At 49.7% G+C, this 19932-nt stretch overlaps 1 protein-coding gene across 2 annotated transcripts; it reads right to left on the bottom strand.

Moving 5' to 3' along the window:
* Positions 1 to 5258: 5258 nt before the first annotated feature.
* ASL (argininosuccinate lyase) lies at positions 5259 to 17254 on the bottom strand. Of its 2 annotated transcripts, XM_032460357.1 has the most exons (17): positions 17128 to 17254; positions 16905 to 16959; positions 13577 to 13771; positions 13168 to 13251; positions 12865 to 12921; positions 12628 to 12725; positions 11332 to 11409; positions 11170 to 11247; positions 10705 to 10757; positions 10308 to 10370; positions 10009 to 10123; positions 9778 to 9862; positions 9606 to 9665; positions 9259 to 9342; positions 8357 to 8437; positions 8082 to 8188; positions 5259 to 7981 (listed from the first exon to the last, which is right to left on the bottom strand). In XM_032460357.1, exons 2-17 carry the CDS (start codon positions 16914 to 16916, stop codon positions 7837 to 7839), a joined length of 1395 nt encoding a protein of 464 aa, XP_032316248.1. In that variant the 5' UTR covers positions 16917 to 16959; positions 17128 to 17254; the 3' UTR covers positions 5259 to 7836. The 2 variants fall into 2 exon arrangements, with proteins under 2 accessions (XP_032316248.1, XP_032316249.1); XM_032460358.1 differs by lacking the exon at positions 17128 to 17254 and having other exon boundaries at positions 16905 to 17121.
* Between the last annotated feature and the right edge of the window lie 2678 nt (positions 17255 to 19932).

Below are 19932 nucleotides of genomic sequence, written 5' to 3'. Positions count from 1 at the left end.
CTTGGGTGCTCAGGTTAAAGTAAAAGTAGGTACACACTCCACAGACAGAGGGCAGGCCGTCTCCGAAGGGGAGGAAGCGAAAAGGGGCCGTCTTTTGCCTCTTAACGTTTTAAAATTGAATGTGTTTTCACTGTGCCTCTGTTTTGTACTAGAATTCATCAGAATCAGTGTTTTTAGCTCTATGATTATTATTTTTTTTTAGCCTGTGATTTTATACATGTTTTTCAAAATTAGCAGAACGTTACAGCAAATCCTCCCTTCCCTGAAGAAAAGCCCAGAGATGCTTTTTCTTCAAGAGGTTGCTCCAGGGTAAACAAAATGGAGAAGAAATAACAATGCAGGGAACTCAGGACATTTTGAATTTTTATTGAGGTTCTCACCATTCCAGGCCCCTGATCTCCAGGCTCTGCTTGCTCTGTTTTCTGAGCCTACCTTTGAGGAGCAAAAGACTGGGCGATGGGTCAGGACTGCCTCTCCTCCCCCATGTCCAGACTGCAGAGCGGCCCTGCCCAAGGGAGAATGGCTGAGGACACCCTAGAGGTGGACGTTCAGAGAGAGAGGAGCGGAGAAGAGATGAAAGTCTCTGCCTGGAGGAGGGAGCATCGTTAGAGCAAGGGCTGAAGATGAGGCAATTGCTAGCACATGCCCAGCAGCTCTCAAGCCTGCCTATGGGAGCCACAGGATACTTGGGGAGGAAGGTGTTCTTCAAGGTCAGCCACAGGACAGGCATCTGCTAAGGTCGTACAAGGAAGCTCTGCTTGGGTCCTAACCCTCAGGAGGGAGCTCATCAAACTGATCCCTTCCTCTGACTTCACCTTTAGGGAAGGTCAGCCAAGTCTCTGCTCCCACAATAGTCCCTTTTCCCAGCAAAAATGACAATCCTTTCTCGAGTACTGGGCAGGAATCATGCAACTTTAGGACCAGACGTGAAAGTGAGTGCATGTTGCAGTCCCTACTGGTGGATTTAAGTAGATGCTCTAAGGAGGAGGATGGCTCTGGAAACCTCAAAATCCACATTCTACTAGGACAATCTCAAGTGAGCCGGGGTTGAAAAAGAAATTGTTGGAATTGTTCTGTCTGAGCTGGAGAAGAGGGAAGACAGAAACAACGGTCCAGTGCGAAATGGAGATCTGGCCTGTAGTAGGAGGGCAAGAGGGGAAAACACACACACACACAAAGATAAAATGGTAACAAGCAGATTCAGAACTGAGGATACAGAGGGCCAACTGTAAAGTTATTTTTGACTGCTCAGAGGGTTAGTGTTTGTTTAAGGGTCAACTATATTTGCTCTGGGTAGAACTTCAGTACAGTGTTGAATAGCATCAGTAAAAGTAGGCATCCTTGTCTTATTCCTGATTTAAAGGGGAAAGCTCTCAGTCTTTCAATATGATGTTAACTGTGGGTTTTTCATAAATATCCTTTATCATGTTGAGAAACTTTCCCTTTATTCCTACTTTTCTGAGAGTTTTTAATTATAAAAGAGTGTTGGACTCTGTGAAATGCCTCTTCTATACCAGTTGAGATAATCATGTGGTTTTATTTCCTTCATTCTACTAATGTGATGTATTACATTGATTGATTTTCTTATTCTTGTGTTGAATCACCCTTGAATTCCTGGGATAAATCTCACTTGACTGTGGTGAATAATTCTTTTAATATGTTATTGGATTCATTGTGCTAATATCTCGTCAAGGATTTTTGCATCTATATTCATAAGGGAAGTTGGTCTGTAATCTTATTTTCTTGTGATGTCTTTATCTGGCTTTGGCATTAGGGTAATGCTGGCTTCATAGGATGAATTAGGAAGTGCTCCTTCCTCTTCAGTTTTTTTGGAAGAGTTTGAGAATGATTCGTGTTAATTCTTTAAACATTTGGTAAAATTCACCTGTGAAGCCATGTGGTCCAGGACTTTCCTTTGTTGGGAAGTTTTTGACTACTGATTCAATCTCTTTACCTGTTATAAATCTGTTGAGATTTTCTATTTCTTCTTGAATCAATTTAGGTAATTTGTGTATTTCAAGGGATTTGTCCATTTCTTCTAGGTTATTTAATTTGTTGGTATGTAACTGTTCAGGGTATTCTCTTATAATCCTTTTTTATCTTAATGATCTCGGTAATAATGTCCCCATTTTCACTTCTGATTTTAGTGATTTACGTCTTTTTCTTTTTCCCTTATAAGTCTATGCTATGCTCCAAATGTTTGGGTCCACTCAAAGTTTGTGTGCTAAATCCTAATGCTAAATGATGGTGTTAGGAGGTGGGGCCTTTGGGAAGTGATTAGGTCATAGGATCAAAGCCCTTATAAGAGGCTTCAGAGAGATTCCTGTCCCCTTACGCATGCGATGATATAATGAGAAGTCTGCAACCCAAAAGGGGCCCCTCATCTGATTATGGTGACACCTTGATCTTGGACTTCTAGTCTCTAGAACTGTAAGAAATAAATCTCTGTTGTTTAAAGCCACTTGTATTTTATTATAGCAGCTTGAACAGACTGAGATGGTCTAGCTAAAACTTTGTCAATATTGTTGATCTTTTCAAGGGACCAACCTTGTTTCATTGATTTTTTTTTCTCTTCAAATATTTGGGGAGACACAGTTTAACCCATAACAGTGATTGTATTTGGAAACACAGTCTTTGTAGATGTAATAGTTAAAATGAAGTCATGATGGATTAGGATGGGGTCATACTGGATTAGTATGGTGCCCTTATACCTTCCCACCAGCAGAGCGCAAGGGCTCCAGTTTCTCCACATCCTTGCCAACACTAGCTATTTTCTATTCTTTGATAGTAGCCCTCCTACTAAGTGTGAGGTAGTATCTCATTGTAGTTTTGATCTGCATTTCCCTGTTGATTAGTGATATTGAATCTCTTTTCATGTGCTTATTGGCCATCTGTATATCTTCTTTGTAGAAATGCCTATTCAAGTCCTTTGCTCATTTTTAATCATGTTGTTTTGGTTTTTTTTTTTTTTATTATTATGTTTGATTTATAGGAGTTCTTTATATACTCTGGATATTAATTTCTAAACAGATATATGATTTGCAAATATTTTCTCTCTTTCTATGGGTTGCATTTTTACTGTTACTATGTCTTTTGATGCACAAAATTCTTAATTTTTCATGAAGCCCAATCTGTTTTTTCTTTTGTTGTCTGTGCCTTTGCTGTCATTTCCAAGAAATCACTGCCAAATCCAAAGTCATGCAGCTTTTCCCCTGTGTTTTCTTCTAAGAGTTTTATAGTTTTAGATCTTACATTTAGGTCATGAATCCATTTTAGTTCATTTTTGTATAGGGTGTTAGTTAAGAGTCCAACTTCATTTTTTTGCATATGGGGATACAGTTTTCCCAGCACCATTTGTAGAAGAGTGTCTTTCCCCTATGGAATGGCCTTGACACCCTTGTTAAAAATCACTGTACTATATTAGAAAATGCTTATTTCTGGACTCTATTCCATTTGTCTAGATGCCTGTCTTTATGCCAGTCATCTTTCAACACACTGTTTTGATTACAGTAGATTTATAGTAAGTTTTGATATCAGAAGGTTTAAGACCTCCAGCTTTGTTCATATTTTTCAGAATTGTTTGGCTATTCAGGGTCCCTTGGGACTCCATTATGAATTTTATGATGGGATTTTCTATTTCTGTTAAAAATATCACTGGGATTTTGATAGGGATTGAATTAAACCTATAGATCATGTAGGGTCCGTGAACATGGATGTCTTTACATTTATTTATGTCTTCTTTAATTTCTTTCAGCAATGTTTGATAGTTTTTACGGTATAAATTTTTCACCTCTTTGGTTAACTCCTAAATGTCTTATTCTCTCTGATGCTATTGTAAGTGGAATTATTTTCATAATTTCCTTTCTGGATTGTTCATTGTTAGTGTATGGAAATGCAGCTGATTCTTGTGTGTTGGTTTGTACCTAGCTACTTTGCTGAATTTGTTTATTAGGTGTAACAGGGTTTTGTGTGAGTGTGTGTGGAATCTTTAGGGTTTTCTACATATAAGATCATAATGTGTGTAAACAGAGATACTTTTATTTCTCCTTTTCCAATTTGGATGCCTTTTCTTTTTCCTGTCTGATTGCTCTGGTTAGGACTTCCAGTACTATGTTAAATAAGATTGGCAAGAGTGGGCATCCTTATCTTGTTCATGATCTCAGAGGAAAAACTTTCCATCTTTCACCATTGAGTGTGATGTTTGCTGTAGGTTTTTCATATGTGGCTTGTATTATGCTGAGTTAGTTTCCTTCTGTTCCTAGTTTGTTGAGTATTTTTATCATGAAAAGATGTTGAATTTTTGCAGATGCTTTTTATGCATCAATTGGTATTTATGCGGTTTTCTTTCCCCTTCATTCTGTTATTGTAGTATGTTACATTGATTGATTTTTGTATGTTGAACCATTCTTGCATCCTAGGGGAAGTCCCACTTGGTCATGCTATGTAATCCTTTTAATGTTATTATTTTTAAAATTGTGGCATATTGTGCTTTTTTTTTTTCAAAGAAAAGTTTTCTTGAAGTAATGGTCAACAGTGTCAGGAATCTCAGAAAGGTCAAGTAGGGGAAGGGCTGAAGAGGATTTCATTATTAAGAGGTTTTTTGTTAAACTTGTATTTTAATGTTCTTAGCAGCACTATTCACAATAGTGAAAAATGTAAACAATTCAAATTTCCATCAACTGATGAATGTGGTATGTCCATGCAATGGAGTATTATTCAGCCATAAAGAGGAATGAAGTTCTGATACATGCTACAACATGGATAAATAAAGTGAAAGAAGCCAGGCACAGAAGGCCACATATGATGTGATTCCACTTATTTGCAAGTCAAACAGATAAGTCTACAGAGACAGGAAGTAGATTCATAGTTTCCAGTGATTTGGGGGAGATGTTTGGATCAGGTTGAGAGCTTGAAGAAGATATGAAAGCTTTGGATTAGCTCCTCAGGGGAAAGCTAAGCAAGAATAACTGAAAAACTAAATGTTTGGCAGAGCTTATAAGTCCAACCTTGTACATTCAGATGGCCGCAGGAGTTGGTAAGAGACTGGGGTAACTGAGAACAAGTTGATGATTTTGCAGAATTACCACAGGTAATGTGGTTGCTGCTGGGAGCCAGAGTAGGCTGCAAGGACCATGAAGTTCCCAAGAATGGAAAGAGGGTGAATCACACAAACTCTAAGTTGACTAGTGAGCCTTAGCACAGCATCTGACACATGTACAAAATACTTTTTTGTTAAAAACAAAAGAATAATCAATTAATTTTTTGGAGGGGCATCAGCTTTATTGAGGTATAATTTACATACCATACAATTCACTTGTATTGGTCAGCTGATTTTTGACAAGGATGCCCAAACAATTCAATTGGATACAAACAGTCTTCTCAACAAATGGTGATGAGACAAATGGATTTCCACATGGAAAAGAAATGAAGTTGGGCCCCTTCTTCACACTACATACAAAAATTAACTCACATCCTAGTGGGAATGAAGTAATGTCCCATTTTGGTTTTGCTCTGCATTTCCTGATTAATGATATTGAATATATTTTCATGTGTTGTATATATTCTTTGGAGAAATGTCTATTCAGATATTTTACCCATTTTTAATTGGGTTGTCTTTTTATGATTGAGTTATGAGTTCTTTTTATATTCTGGATACTAGATCCTTATCAGGTATATGATTTACAAATATCCATTCTGTGGATGTCTTTTTTACTTCCTTTGAAGTACAAAGTTTCTTATGGGCTTCTTTTTGGGGTGATAATCGCACAACTCTGTGAACACACTAAAAACCATTAAGCTGAACACTTTAAAAGGTTGTGTTTCATGACATGTGAATTATGGCTCAATAAAGCTGTTGTAGAAAATAAAGGAATGAATGAATAAAAAGAATGGATAATATGCACTTAGAAAATAAATTGGTAGACACTGGGACCCCCGTATAGTTTCACCTAAATATAAATTCTATAAAACTAAACTTCATTCCCTTTTTTGATAAACTGATCTTTTATCCAAAACTTTTATCAAAACTCTTGATAACATCCTTGGTCCCTTTTAGTCCTGGGTGAGGGAATGCTCTAACAGAGGCTATCTGGATTTCAGCAAGTTATTTGAAAAAGCCTTTTGTGACCTGCTTTTGGAAAAATGTAGGATGGATGACAGCATTAATGAGTATAATCTTAACTGACTGAGTGAACATGTCCCCAAAATACCAATTAAAGGTAAGCTAGGAGAGGTTTCAGATCATATGCCATAGGGCTTCAGCCACAGCCCCCCTTCATTTCTGAGACTAGATATTTAGGCATTCTCTGGATCAGCGCTCTTTTTTTAGTCCTACAATTTTGTTTCTGTTTGACCCCCCTGTTTTTTTTAAACTTATGTTTTCTTTTTTATTGAAGCAGGATTGATTTATAATATTGTGTTAGTTTCAGATGTACAGCAAAGTGATTTAGTTATATACATATGTATTTTTTCAGATTCTTTACTGTTACAAGATATTACAAGATGTTTAATGTAGTCCCCTGTGCTAGACAGTAAGTCCTCGATGTTTATCAATAGATCAGCATTTCTAACTCTAAATGCGCACAAGAGATGCCCGGGGAGTTTATTAAAATGCAGATTCTGAATCAGTAGGTCAGGGCAGGACCCAGTTGAGGCAGATGTTGCTGGTCTGCAGCAACTTTGTGTAACAAGGTTCTCAAGATCAGTGATTCGCAAATCCTGAGCACACATCAGGATCACCTGAAGGGTTTGTTAAAACAGATTGCTGGGCCCCATGGGGAATCTGATTTAGTAGGTCTTGGTGGGGACTAAAAATTTGCTTTTCAACAAGTTTGAAGACGATGATGATAGTGGTCAGGAACCACACTTTGAGAATCACTACTCTAGAAGATTCCACCTGTGACCCATCGCTTTGACCCTTTTGGGAATTTGGTGTAGTGTCCCCGCTGCTGGAGTTTTGGTTCTTTAGTTTACAGTCTTAATCACTTAGGAGGTGTTGGTCATACTTCCTTGTGTTTGGTTTGTTTATCTTTGTCGTTAAGAAATGTCTGCAATTTGTTTTATTATCAGGATTTTGGTGAGATTTGTGTACAAGAGGTCTCTGTATCTCTGCTGGCTCTGGGGGTTCACTGTTACTGAACACTTAACCCATGCCAGGCCCGGCCTCAGGCTCTTTGCAGACTCGGTGTGAGGGTCCCTCCCTTGAACTGCACATGGGCAGGCCCCTCTGCACCACCCCCATCGGTGGCCTTCGCCTCAGGGTTAGTGCCTGAGAATTTGTCTGTACATTACTCTCCAGGGGAGAGGAAACGTCTCCTTGACCTGTGTATGAAGCTCACCTAGTGCCTGGCATCACACACTAGCCACCCGGGTGACTGACTTTACCACCAAATGTACCGCTCCCCTCTGAGGGTACAGGACACCTGCTAATAGTGCCTGATGGTCCAGGGAAGGGTGGATTAAGCAAGGGGAGGATGTGAGCAGGGGAGCCTGGGAAGGAGCCTGGGAAAGAAGGGGGATGGACAGGGGCTGACTGGGTTAACCAAGCCCATCCTGTCCCACCAGGGCTCCGAAGATGCCCCTGACGATGGATATCACTGCGATGCCCCGCAGCAGAGGGGTGGGGCCTGCGCAGGGCAGGGGCTCTGATGAGAGCCCCCTCCTCCCTTCCCTACCGTGACTCTCGCTCTGCCAGCCCAGTTCCTCCCCTTCCTTGATGACCCCCACCTCCTGCTTAACAGATCCCCGAAAGCCCGCCGCTGAGGGAGACAGGCTGGGGGGAAACACGCAGGGCCTCGTCTCGGGCCCACTTTATTTGGGAGCGGGGCGGGGAGGACTCTAGGCCTGCTGTGCCCGTAGGAGCGCTCGCACTTGGCCGATCTGCCAGTCGACGCTGGAGCGCGCGGTGCCCCCCAGGGCGGTGTACTGCTCCACGCTGTGTCCGTAGTCCCACACGTGGCTCACGTCGCCCGAGAACAGGGGGCTGGGGGAAAGGAGGAGGTGGGCTGGGGCAGCTGGGCCATCGTGGCCTCGGGGGCTGGGGCTTGCCTCCTGGGAGGCCAAAGGAGGAGAGGGGGCCACACCTGATGGTCTGGAGCTCCTGCAGCGACAGCTGGTTGAGGGCGACCCCCTTGGTCTCCGCCATGAACACAGCTTTCCCGGAGGCCTCATGGGCCTGGCGGAACGGCATCTGGGGACGTCGGGGCAGAGGGCGGTGCTGACGCAGGCTTCCTCGGCTCTGTTCCACGAGGAGCACCCACACCCTCCCTGACCACCCCAATCCCCACGCCCACCCCCAACCCCGGCCTGGGGAACATCACTCTCCCCCCACCCTCCACCCTGGCTGCCCTACACTTACCCCTTTGCGGACTAGGTAGTAGGCAAGGTCAGTGGCCAGCATGTCAGGACTAAGAGCCTGGGCCATGTTCTCACGGTGAATCTGGGGGCGCAGGCCAAGCGAGCAGTGAATCCTGGGGACCTGTGGTCCCGGAGCTGCCAGCCCAAGGCCTACCCCTCAGCCACGATGTCCCCTGCCTCAGGCAGACACTCTTACCCACCCTGTTTTGCGCTTTCTGCTCCAGTCACCTTTTCATAGTTATTGATACTGATCAGGTGTGCTACTGGGGTCGCCTTGGCATTTTCAAAGCGTCCTTATCTTTAGCATGCATCAGAATCACTTGGAGGATTTATTGCAAATACAGACCACTGTGGCCTAACCCGGGGTCTCTGATTCCCGTAGATCTGGAGTGGGGCCTGGGAGTGCTCAGGTGATGCTGATGCTGCTGATCCCGGGACCACACTTTGAGAACCACTGCTTTAGAGACACATCCTGAACTATTTAGGAATGCAATGCTATGATGAGGGGGCTTTGTGTAAAAATAATGGAGTAGGAGTAGGCGGCTTAATGGGTATAGATGGCTGACAACCCAACAATGGCCATAAGTTGACTGTTTTGAAGCTGGGTGTTGGGACAAAGGGGTTCGTTATACACCCAGCTGTCGTCTACTGAAAGTTCACATCATAAATGGTTAAAAAGAAATCTGGTCGGGCCAGTTGATGGGGCCCCTTGGGTCTAACCCACTGGCATTCTACTGCGGCAGCTTCAGTTGGTGTTTTCACTGTTCCCACAGCATGAATGAGCATAGATTCTGTCCCCCTGCCTCAGGGTCTCTGGACCACCCTCACTTTCTTCCTCTTAAGATCACCCTCCTGGCTTGCCCACCCCTGGGTTTAGGAGCCCAGAGAAGAGGCGTGTCTTGCCTGAAGCGTAGAGATGACGCCAGTGGCCACCTGGAGGACGGCACTCATGGTGTCTGACACTTCAAACACGGCTTCCTTGTCCTCCTGGGAGGCACGTGGCAGGAGGTAAGCGCCCAGCAGCCCAGTCCCCACTGAGGCCTCCCCACTGCCTTCCACCGGGAACACTCACACCTCCTACACCTCATACAGAGGGAGAGGAGAGAGCTCTCAGGGTGGCCGAGGGCTGGGTGCACAGGATGGGAGGTGGGAATTCTGTGGGACCCCAGCCTGGATGTGCCAGGTCCCTGAGAACTGGTATGTGGTATATGTGCCGGCGGGCCCCTCCCCCACAGTCCCTAGACTCGCACCTGTAAGTCCTTGTTGTAGGTGCTTGGAAGCCCCTTGAGTGTCATCAGGACCCCAGCACACTGCAGGGAGAGTGAGGATCAGGAGGCTGGATCTCGGAGCCTTCCTGGAAGTTCCCTCAGGACCTTCCGGGTTAGCGCAGAGGCCTTGCCCCACCTCCGTGCCCTTGCTCACCCGCCCAAACACTCGCCCCGCCTTGCTCCGGATCAGCTCCAGGCTGTCTGGGTTTTTCTTCTGGGGCATCAGGCTGCTTCCGGTGCTGGAGACAGAGATGCTGCAGCTGAAGGGGCTCCCCTGCCCCTGGGCTGGTCTGCTGAGTGGGTCTGCCCCAGGTTGGGGTGGGGAGGAAGGAAGCCATGCTGGTGGGCACAGAGCTGGTGGGTGTAGGGCAGGGCGCAGCCTTACCTGTAGGCATCTGAGAGCTGCACAAAGTTGAATTCCTTGGTGCCGTAGAGGATGAGATCCTCAGCCATTCTGCTGAGGTGGGTCATGCACAGCGAAGCCCAGAACAGGAACTCAGCTTATGGGAGGAAAGGGAGGTCACCAGGCAGGCCTCTCTTGCCCCTCACCCAGCCTGGAGAAGCTCCAGGTGGGTCATACAGGGGGTTGAGGGGAAGGAAGCTGGAAAGGAGCCAAAGCTGGGGGACAAAGGTTGCACACAGTGCAGAGCCTGGCCCTGGAGTATGAGTGGCTCCCAGACTCACCCACAAAGTCTCGCTCACTGGTGGCATCCATGCTGTTGAGAGTGATGGACCCAAAGTTCAGCTCTGGACAAGGGGAAAGGGGAAGGCATGAGGGCTGAGCTGGAGGGCGAAGAGGGGCTTTCTCTACCCCAAACCAGGTTTCCCAGCGATGTCCCCCTGGACCCCTCAGGGAGAGGAGGAGTAGGAGGGGCAGGAGGTTGGGGGGTGGTCTCTTGTACAGGTCCCAGGAGGCAGGCGGGAGCCCCGAGCTTCCCAGCACCATGCGGCCCTACCACAGGCCTTCCTTTGCTGCTCTAGCCTCACTGTCCACAGATAATAAGCTGAAATTTCACCCAGGCCCCCGCCCTCTCTACATGTGTCTGTGGGACCTGGCGGGTGCTGAGAGTGGGCGCCTTACCTGCTCGGAGCAGCTCCCGGTCCACACCCAGAGGATTGCCTGCAATGGCCCCGCTGCAGAGATGGGGGCTTCTGAGTGATCAGGGCTCTTGGCAGGCCAGCCCCAGCACACACACACACTTGCACACCCATGCCAAGCTCTGGTCGCCAGGGCTATGGCCTGGTCAGCTTGGGTGCCAGATACTTGTCCCCATGCGGGGGAAATGGCAGGCTGTGAGCAGCTGGCTGGCTCTCTGGAGCCTCCCTGAAGAGCTCTGGCCTGGCTCTGACACATTCATTGTCCCCATCTTGGAGCTGAGGGGCCATGTGTGGTGCCCCTCCCACCCTGGACAGGGAGGCTGATTGCCTGGCTTTCTGTCCCTCTGTCCTTCCTGGCTCCTCCTGTTCTGTTGAACCCCAAAGACTATGCCCACTGTGTGGCAGTAGCCCCCTACGCCCTACCCTGGAGCACTGGGGCCCCGCTCACCTCCCCAGAGGCAGGACGTTGATCCTCTTCTGCACCTCCAGCAGCCTCTCAGAGTCTCTGGTCAGTGCCACAGCATGGCTATGGGAAGCCAGGAGGCAGGAGGGTCAGGGCAGCCCCAGCTCCTTCCCTCCATCACAGCTCCTCCTGTCACGCCCTCCTCACCTCAGGATCCAGTGGCTCCAGCGGATGGGCTGAGCCCTCTGCAGGTGTGTGTACCCCGGGAAGAGGACGTCCCATTCCCTGTGGGGGAAGAGTAGGGGCAGGGGCCTGAGGGGCTCAGGAGGTTCAGGTGAGGCCTGCCTGTGACAACTGGGACCCTACGGGCCTGCGCCCCTCGAGAGGAGAGCAGGGCAGGCCCACCAAGGATCTGCCTGCACAAGGGACCAAGTGACCTCCTGGGAACAAACATGGTGTGAGGGAAGAGCTGGGAAGGGGGAAAGTGTGATCCAAGGGCTGGGCCAGGGCCCTGGGGCCTCTAGGGGGTAAGCGTAGGACCAAGTTGTAGATTATGCCTTCAGCTTGGACCTCTGTACCTTGGCAGCAGATCTGAGCAGCGCTAGGGCAGGGGAGGAGGCGCACAGCAGGTACCACCGGGCCGTGAGGGACCGAGCCTGTGAGCACGAGAGAAGCTCCGGAGGAGCCCAGAATAGCTGGGGCACTTTAAGTAGGCAGGGCAGAGGCAGAGGGGCTCTGGGTGATGGTTCTGAGTTTTTTTTTTAATAAACAGCTTTATTGAGATATAATTCACATAGAAATCAACCATTTAAAGCATACACTTAGTGCATAACCATCACCACATCAACTTTAGAACATTTTCATCACCCCAAGAAAGGAACCCAGTACCCATTAGCAGTGCCTCCCTATTTCTACCAACACCACCTCCCTAGGATGACAGTTCTTGGGCCCTTGTTTTCCCCTCGTGGTGAAGTCAGTGAAATGGGTCACAGGGAGTTGGAGAAGAAGAGGGGTCAACCCTGTCTCTGACACCAAATAGGGACTTCTGAGCAGTCACATCACAGAAGCTGAAGCTTGGGATGAGGCCAGCGGGAGGCAGCCCCCGGCTCTTTGTCAGCAATGCCAGTGAGGATGGGGGATGTAGGGCACCAGCATGGTGAGGAGTGACTCTCTGGCTGCCCTAGGCCAGCCAGCCCCTTTCCTTCAGCCTCAGGGTGTCAGCCTCGTGCCTAAGCTCCTGCCTGTGAGGCCCTGAAGTATGAACTTGCCCTGCTTGCTGAGCTAGGCTGGCTGGGGAGGGGGTGCTGCAGGAAATGCCCCACTCCCGGCTGCTCTGCCTCTCTTGGTCCAGGAGTTCTGGGACCCCCGTACCCCAGAGCCTGGCTCCCCCACCCTCTTCACCCCGGCCACCTAGGTCTGGCATTCAGGCTGCCTGTCTCAGGAGTGGAGATCCCTGGCCACCCTCTTGCCCCTCTCTGCCACCTGGTGTCCCCGGGGACTCACGCCTCCGCCCGATCCACCATGGTTCTGATGAGCTCCCAGAGGAGGGCAGAGAGTGTGGAGCAGTTCCGTCGCATCCACAGCCTGAGGTCTGTGACTACCTGTGGGGAGGAGGAGGTGGCACTCAGGGCACAGATGTGTTGCTTCCCTGCGGGGCCAGGACAGCTGCTGAGCGCTAACTCTGCTGCCTGGGGTCCACAAAGTTGGGAAGGTGGGGGCAGGAGGAGGGGCTGGCAGCACCTGGTCATTCCGGCTTCGTCCTGTGTGTAGCTTCCCTGCGGTTTCACCGATAAGCTCCTGGGGTAGAGGGAGGCAGGCAGTTGGGGTCATAGCCCAGTGGGCTCAGCTCAGGCAGGGTGCGTTTCCTCCCCAGCCCGTGGCCCACCCTCCCTGCCCCAGGGTCCTCTGGTGCTGCCCAAGTCTTGGCTATCTCCACTGAGGCCTCCTGTTGAAGTCCCAGTGATGAAGGGAACAGTGATGGTGTGGATGCTCACAGTGGCCCAGGGCAAGGCAGAGAGGGGAGGGATGGGGATGGGGTCGCACCTTCAGACGCCGCTCGTTGGCTGTATGGATGTCCTCGTCGTTGGGGTTTAGTTTGAAGGTACCCTGGGCCCACTCCTCAGCTACCTGCAGCAGATGGCCCCACACAGGGGCAGGAGGGCAGGAGTCGGCAGCTGAGTGCTGACCGTGCTCCACAGGAGGGGCCTGTGTGGCCCCCACCCCTGGGGGAGCATCTCAGGCCCAGTGCACCTTTGCTCAGGAGCCATGGGACCAGGGGCCATTAGGGATGAAGAGAGCCAGTCAGCACAATGCACGGTTAAAGGGCACTTCTAGGCGTATAATCACTACAGGGGAAAGGACAGGCTTGGGATGACGCCATGCTTGGGGATTTGGTGAAAGCCTGGGGTGACAGGGAGGGGCCCTCGGGTGGGCCTTGGGGCATGGAGAGTACCTTGTCCAGGCCCTGGAGTATCTGGTCCATCTCAGCCTTGGTGAGGAGCCCCGCCTTCTCCAGGCCCCGGCTGTAGGCCTTGCTGCCCTGCACGTCCACCTCCCATAGGTGCTGGTCATAGGCGATGGACGCGTTGAACTTCTCCATGATGGGGTCCACTGCTCCCACAAACCGGCCACCCCACAGCTTCCCACTCTGGCCAGGGGAGCAGAAGCAATTAATCTCCTCCCGCCTTGAGAACAGTGCTTCTCACAAAGGGCCCCCAGGAGAGTTATCAAGTCTCATGGCATGGGAGCCAGTGGGCAGGGTTATTCTCACTGGACAGATCAGGAAACTGAGGCTCAGAGAGCATCAGGAACTTGCCCAGACCCACTCAGGGAGTGAACATGGGAATGTGACTGGATACTGGAGTTAGGGTTCTTTCCCACCATGTGGCACAGCTCCAGGGAGATGGTGGCAGGGTACAAGGCAACCCTGAGACCACAGCAGAACTTCTGGGACCTTTCCTGCCACTGACCAAGGTGAGAAGTGGCACTAGAATCCAGAGTGTGAACGCTGCTCCGCGGCACCAGGGGTAATGATGATACCTCTGGCTAACACGTGCTGCGTTCTCACTGTGTGCCAGCCGCCCTTCTAATTGCTTGGCGTGCACAGACAGCAACCCTCTGAAGTAGCAGTACGATCCTGCTTCAGAGAGAGGGAAACCAAGGCCCGGAGCAGCCCTGAGCTCTGCCCTCGCCCTTGCCTTTGGTGAGAGTGGCAAAGCCAGGACTGCAGCCCCGCAGCCTGAAGTCAGAGCCCGTGCTCTAAACCCCACATTCCACCAGGGCCTCTCTGCTGGCTTTGCTTTTCTGAAGTTGTGCTGCAGGGACAGGCAGGGAGGCACCTGAGGGGCCCCCATCAGTCTCAGGTTACCTGCATTTCCCTCCCACAGCATCGGGTGGGGCCTAAGGTCCCAACCCCCACCACTCCTCAGGAGAGCACCCCTTACGCACCCGTTATCATTGGCCTTCTGGGAGGTCTCTGACCCTCTGCTCCTCAAGAGCCAAGGGCAGAGGGATGGGACAGAGACACCACTGTTTTGAAAGAGGGCAAAGGTCGGGGCCTGGGACAGATGGGGGAGGGGGCACAGGAGACCGGAGGGGCAGTCTGAGCGCCCAGTGTGCCAAAGACGGGAGGAAAGTGTGCTGGGTGGAGGTGGGCATGTTACTTCACTGGCATCTTTTCTGTGGAGGGGCAGTTTACAGTGGCCACTGGGAGGGTAAGTTCTCCTCTGTCTCCCAGACCTCTGTTAACCAGCTGACTGTGGGAATGTTATATAACCTCTCACCGTCATGGTTGCCCGCCTATAAAATAGGGATAATAATAGTACTGACCAATGGCGTTGTTGTGAGCATCAATTAGATTAAGCTAATTGCATACACAGCACAGTGCCTGGTACTCAGTAAATTCCAGGTATTACTGAGGGAGGGGTCAAGGGCTGCCAGGGTCAGGGTGTGCCTTAGCTCCACTCCCGGTTCTCGTGTGCACCACAGGGACCTCCACCATGCTCTGGCCCCAGGCTCTGAGCTGACCCCTCTGTGCCCAGCAGTCTTGGCACTTGACTCTGCCCTCCAGATGCAGCCTCTGCCTCTCCTCAGCCTTTTCAGCTGGACCCACCCCTCTCTCCTCTGCTGCCCCACCAAGCCTTGATCGCCAGCAAAACGCCACAGTGGGGCCCTGGTCCTGACCATTGGTAACAGAGGGCCAGGGCCAGCCAGTCAGGATGGGGAGCCAGGGCTCCCTTCAGCTAGGACCTCACCTCCCCCAGCAGGCTTCTGGACTCCCTCCACAGGTTGTTAGTAATAACAACTATTTAACAAGCAAGGCTGCAGCCAAAACCAATTAGTCCAAACCACAGGATGGCCTAGGGCAAGCAGAGGTCGCCTGGTGCCTTGGTCTCCTGAAGGCAGCCCTCTCCACATTGGAGCCAAGCTCCAACCCCACTAGTAGGTTTAAAAGGACCCCAGGAGGATGTCAGAGTGAGGTGCCACCACCTGGGCACTGAGGGAGGGGCAAGGTGGTAGGAGAGGGCACTGCTATAAGCCAGAGCACATCTGGGCTGAAAAGATCCCTTTGTGGCAAGGGGACAGGGACACTGGGTTGGGCTGGGCTGAGAGAGCAATAACCAATTTAGATCACACCTGGGAAATACCAGTGTCGTCACTCTTAGTGTCATTAACCACCACTTATTGAGCACCTACAATCGGTTGGCCCTGTGCTAGGCCTTCTTCAGATGCTATTACACCCTCCTATGAGGTGGGCACTGTCACCCCTATTTTACAAATGAGGAAGAGAGGTTTGAGGAGGTGGAGTGACTGCTTCAGAAACCAGGACTGTTTGGCTTCCAAGTCCAGGCCCTGCCACAGGCCCTCCACCATGGCCCAGAAGCTAGCAGAGCAGGCAGTCATAACCCATTTATTCAGATGAACAAACTGTGTCCCAGAGAGGAAGTGACTTGCCAGCTAATGAGGGCCAGAAGGGACAGGAACCCAGACCTCCTGCTTCCCTAGCCCAGGGTTCCCTTCATTGGCATCAAGCAAACAGCCCCTTTAACTTGAAGGGGTCAAAGCAATGACCTCATGATCCAGTACCTTACAGAGGCAGACATTCAGCTATTATCCCCATCTACCAGGAAAATCAACTGAGGCCCAAGGAAAGGAGCCTGTGCCTCGGACTCCTGCCACTCGGAGGTCAGGAGAGAACCCAGGCTCTGAGGGAGAGAGACCAGTGAGACAGGAAGCCACCAGGCACTGGGGCCACAGGGCACAGTCCCCTACCTCCTGGCTCTTAACACACACAAAAGTCATATGGACTCTGCCACACAGGGAAAAGTGCAGGTGAGGGGCACAGGATGGGGCTGACAGGAGGACACAGGGGAAGGAAGGAATGAAGAGGTGAGGGGGCTGAATGAGTGGACAGCACCCTTCCCCGGGGCCTAGAGGACTATCAGGTCGCGGCGGGGGGGGGGGGGTCAGGTCAGGGCCACCTTCCCCAGTAGTGTGGGTTGGTGAGTTTGCCACACAGACCGCCTGGGGAGAGGTAGGGAAGGGGGTAAGAGCAGACGGTGATGGGGACACCGGGAAGTCGAAGCAAAGTTTTCTTCCGGGCTCTGGCAGGTGGGCCAGTGGGTACCCACCGCCTGGAGCCAGCGAGGATAATTACCAGGAGGGCGGCGGGAGGCAGGTCTGGCTCGGGGAGATCGCGTGCTCAGGTCTAGGCCCCCGCTGGCCCCCAGGGCGCCCCTCCCCCTCGTTTGGAGGACCGGCGTCCCCGAGGTCCCACTCACCTCCGATGCCATGTTGGGCGGTTCCTCGTCGTCCGGGAGTCTTGGTCCTCCGGGTCTGGAAGACAGGATGGGACTGACGACCTCCTCGGCCTCCGGGGTGGGACACGGCGCTCGGGGAAATAGAGGGGGGGGGGCGGGGGTGGACAGCGCCCAGAGGGCGCGTCCCGGGCCTCTGCGTCCTCCGCTCCCTACTGTCCCGGCCGCCCGGCCGCCGCGCACTCACCACCTCCTGGCAGCGCCGTGAGCCTCTCGCGAGCCACCCAGCTGGGCTTTCTGGCCCGGAGATCGTCGGCAGCCCGGCGCTGTCCCCTCCTTCTGGCGGCGACCGCACCAATCCCAGGCAGCCCGGCCAGGTGGGCGTTGCCTCAGCCCTCCAACCCCGGCTGTGGGCGGGGCCGTCTCCAGCGCTCCTTTGGCCCCAGGGCGGAGGTAAGGGACAGTGAAGGTGGTGCCTGGATGGCAGGGCTCTAGGCAGCAGCCAGCCCTGGACACTGGAGGGAGACCTGAGCTAAGGATAGAGGCAAAGACACTGGGCCGGGCCTGGAGGGCTCACAAAATACCTAAGACGAAATGACATGCTCGATCATTCATTCATTCAACAAACAGGTACCCAGCACCTCCTATAATGTCAAGAGTTAGACTCTGAAGAAAGAGAAATGAGCATAAAAAATGATGCCTGCCTCAAAAAGCTCTAACAAAGCATGGACAAGTGGTGAGGGGAGCACGGAGGGCAGTGAGAGTGGGCGCCTAATGGGATTCTCAGAGAAGATTTTATATATTTTTAAAATTTTTTATTTAAGTTTTTAAAAATTTTGATGAAGTTCACCAATTTTTTTTTAGCGGTACTAGGGATTGAACCCAGGACCTCGTGCATGTTAAGCATGTGCTCTACCACTGAGCTATATCTCTCCCTGGGAAGTTTTTTCTGTTTTTTACACGACTAATTAATTATTCAACAAAAAAAATGACAGACTGAGTTCTAAGCACTAGGGGTACAGCCTCAAACTTCTGCCCTGGAAGTTCCACATTCTGGTGGAGGTGTCCTGAGTTGGTCATGGAAGATGAGAAGGAGTTAGCAAAGAAGGGGATTAGAACATTCCATGCAGAGGGAGCAGTCTGAGCCAAGGCTGAAGGACAGAGGTCAGAATGTGAATGGCCTGCTTGGAGAAAAGGAGACCAGTCACAGTGGCTATAACAAAGGATCAGGGGCTTGAGGATGGTGGTGGGGAGAAGAAGTGGGAAGTTGATCGGGGTACGATTGTGAAGAGCCTTGAATGTCAAGGGAAAGGTTTGGGGCTTTGTTCTGTAGGTCATAGGGAGCCAACAGATATTTTAAATCAGGTGAGCCAAATTATTTTTAGAAAGATAATCTGGCAACAATATTGAGGATGGAATGGAGGGGAGAAGAAGAGACCAATGCTGGGCTACCTTGTGGGTTGAAGGTTTTTAGCCCTCACTCGAGGGTGAAATTACTTGGAGTTCCTAGAATGCATTGGGCTATTGCAAGCTTTCCTAAATGCTCTTCCTTTGCCTGGAATGCCCTTCCCTCACTGTCTGCCTTGGTACTCCCATTCATCCATCATCCCCCTGATCCAGCTGTCCTGCTCTGGGTTCCCGTGGGAAGGCACATCTAGCAGTCTTCTGAATTGGGAGTACTGTAGTACTGTAATTGTGGCTTCTGGGTCTTCTCTCCTACCCAACTGTGAGCTCCTTGGAGGCAAGTCCTCAAACACTTTATCTCTGTGACCCCCCAGTCCTCTCCTGTCTTCTCCCACAGAAGTCCCAGAACTGGGCTGCAGCAGGCCACTGGGTTGGCAGGGAAGTCCTTGAGACCACCTATGAGCCATGTGGTCCTGAAGACTGAGAGAGTGTTGTGGCAAGTCCTGGGATATACCTGCTAGTGTCTGAGGCCTGACATCTCTTCTTGGGAGGTCAAGTGTGAAAGCCAGAGGTATTCTGCAGACATGAGATCACATTCCTTAATACCCAGCAACATAAAGGGCTCACACCCTTTGTCAAACGGATTGAGGCTGGAACGGGAGTTGGGGAAGTGTTAAAACACTCACAATCCCATTGTTAAAAGCCTCATTAACTGGGATATGTATGGATGTGTGTCTATGTGTGTGTCTATGTAGATGTGTATGATGTATGTATCAGCTTTATTGAGATTTAGTTGACATACAATAATATACAAATATTTAAATTGTACAATTTGATGTTTTGATATATGAACACCCATGAAACCACACCATAATCTAGATGGTGAATGTATCCATTAGACTCACATCATACCCATGTGCCTCTTCATAATCTCTTCCTCCTGCCTCTCCCACCCATCCCCCTCAAAACACGGATCTGCTTGTAACCATAGATTAGTTTGTATTTCCTATATATATATGGAATTACTATATATATATCTTTTTGTCTGGCTTTTCTCACCTAGTGTAATTATTTTGAAATTTATCCATGTTAGCACATATATCAATAGTTCATTCCTCCTTATTAATAAGTAGTATTCCATCATATGAACACACCATGATTTGTTTATCCAACTGCCTGTTGATGGACTTTTGAATTGCTACCTACTTTTGGCCATTACAAATAAAACATGCATGTACATAAGCCTTTCTATGAACATAAGCTTTTGTTTCCCTTGGGTAAATATCTAGGAGTGGGATGGCTGGATCATATGGTGGATGTATGTTTAACTTTTAAGGAAGCTAGCAAACAGTATTTCAAAGTGGTTGTACAATTTTACTTTTCGCATCAGCAGTATATGAGAGTCCCAGTTTGGGACATCCTTGTCAACACTTAGAATGATCAGTCTTTTTAATTTTAGTTACGCTTATAGGTGCATAATGGTATCTCATTATTGTTTTAATTTGCATTTCCCTTAATGACTAATGCTGAGCATCTTTTCATGTGGTTATTTGCCATCGATGTATCTTTGTGAGGTGTCTCTTTATATTTTTTTGCCCTTTTTAAATTGGGTTGTTTGCCTGTTGCTGTGTTTTGAGAGTTCTTTATA

This window comes from Camelus ferus, chromosome 18 (genome assembly GCF_009834535.1).
Source record: "Camelus ferus isolate YT-003-E chromosome 18, BCGSAC_Cfer_1.0, whole genome shotgun sequence".
Taxonomy (NCBI): Eukaryota; Metazoa; Chordata; class Mammalia; order Artiodactyla; family Camelidae; genus Camelus; species Camelus ferus.
Note: the sequence above shows the minus strand (reverse complement) of the source record. Positions and strands in the feature narration are given on the sequence as shown.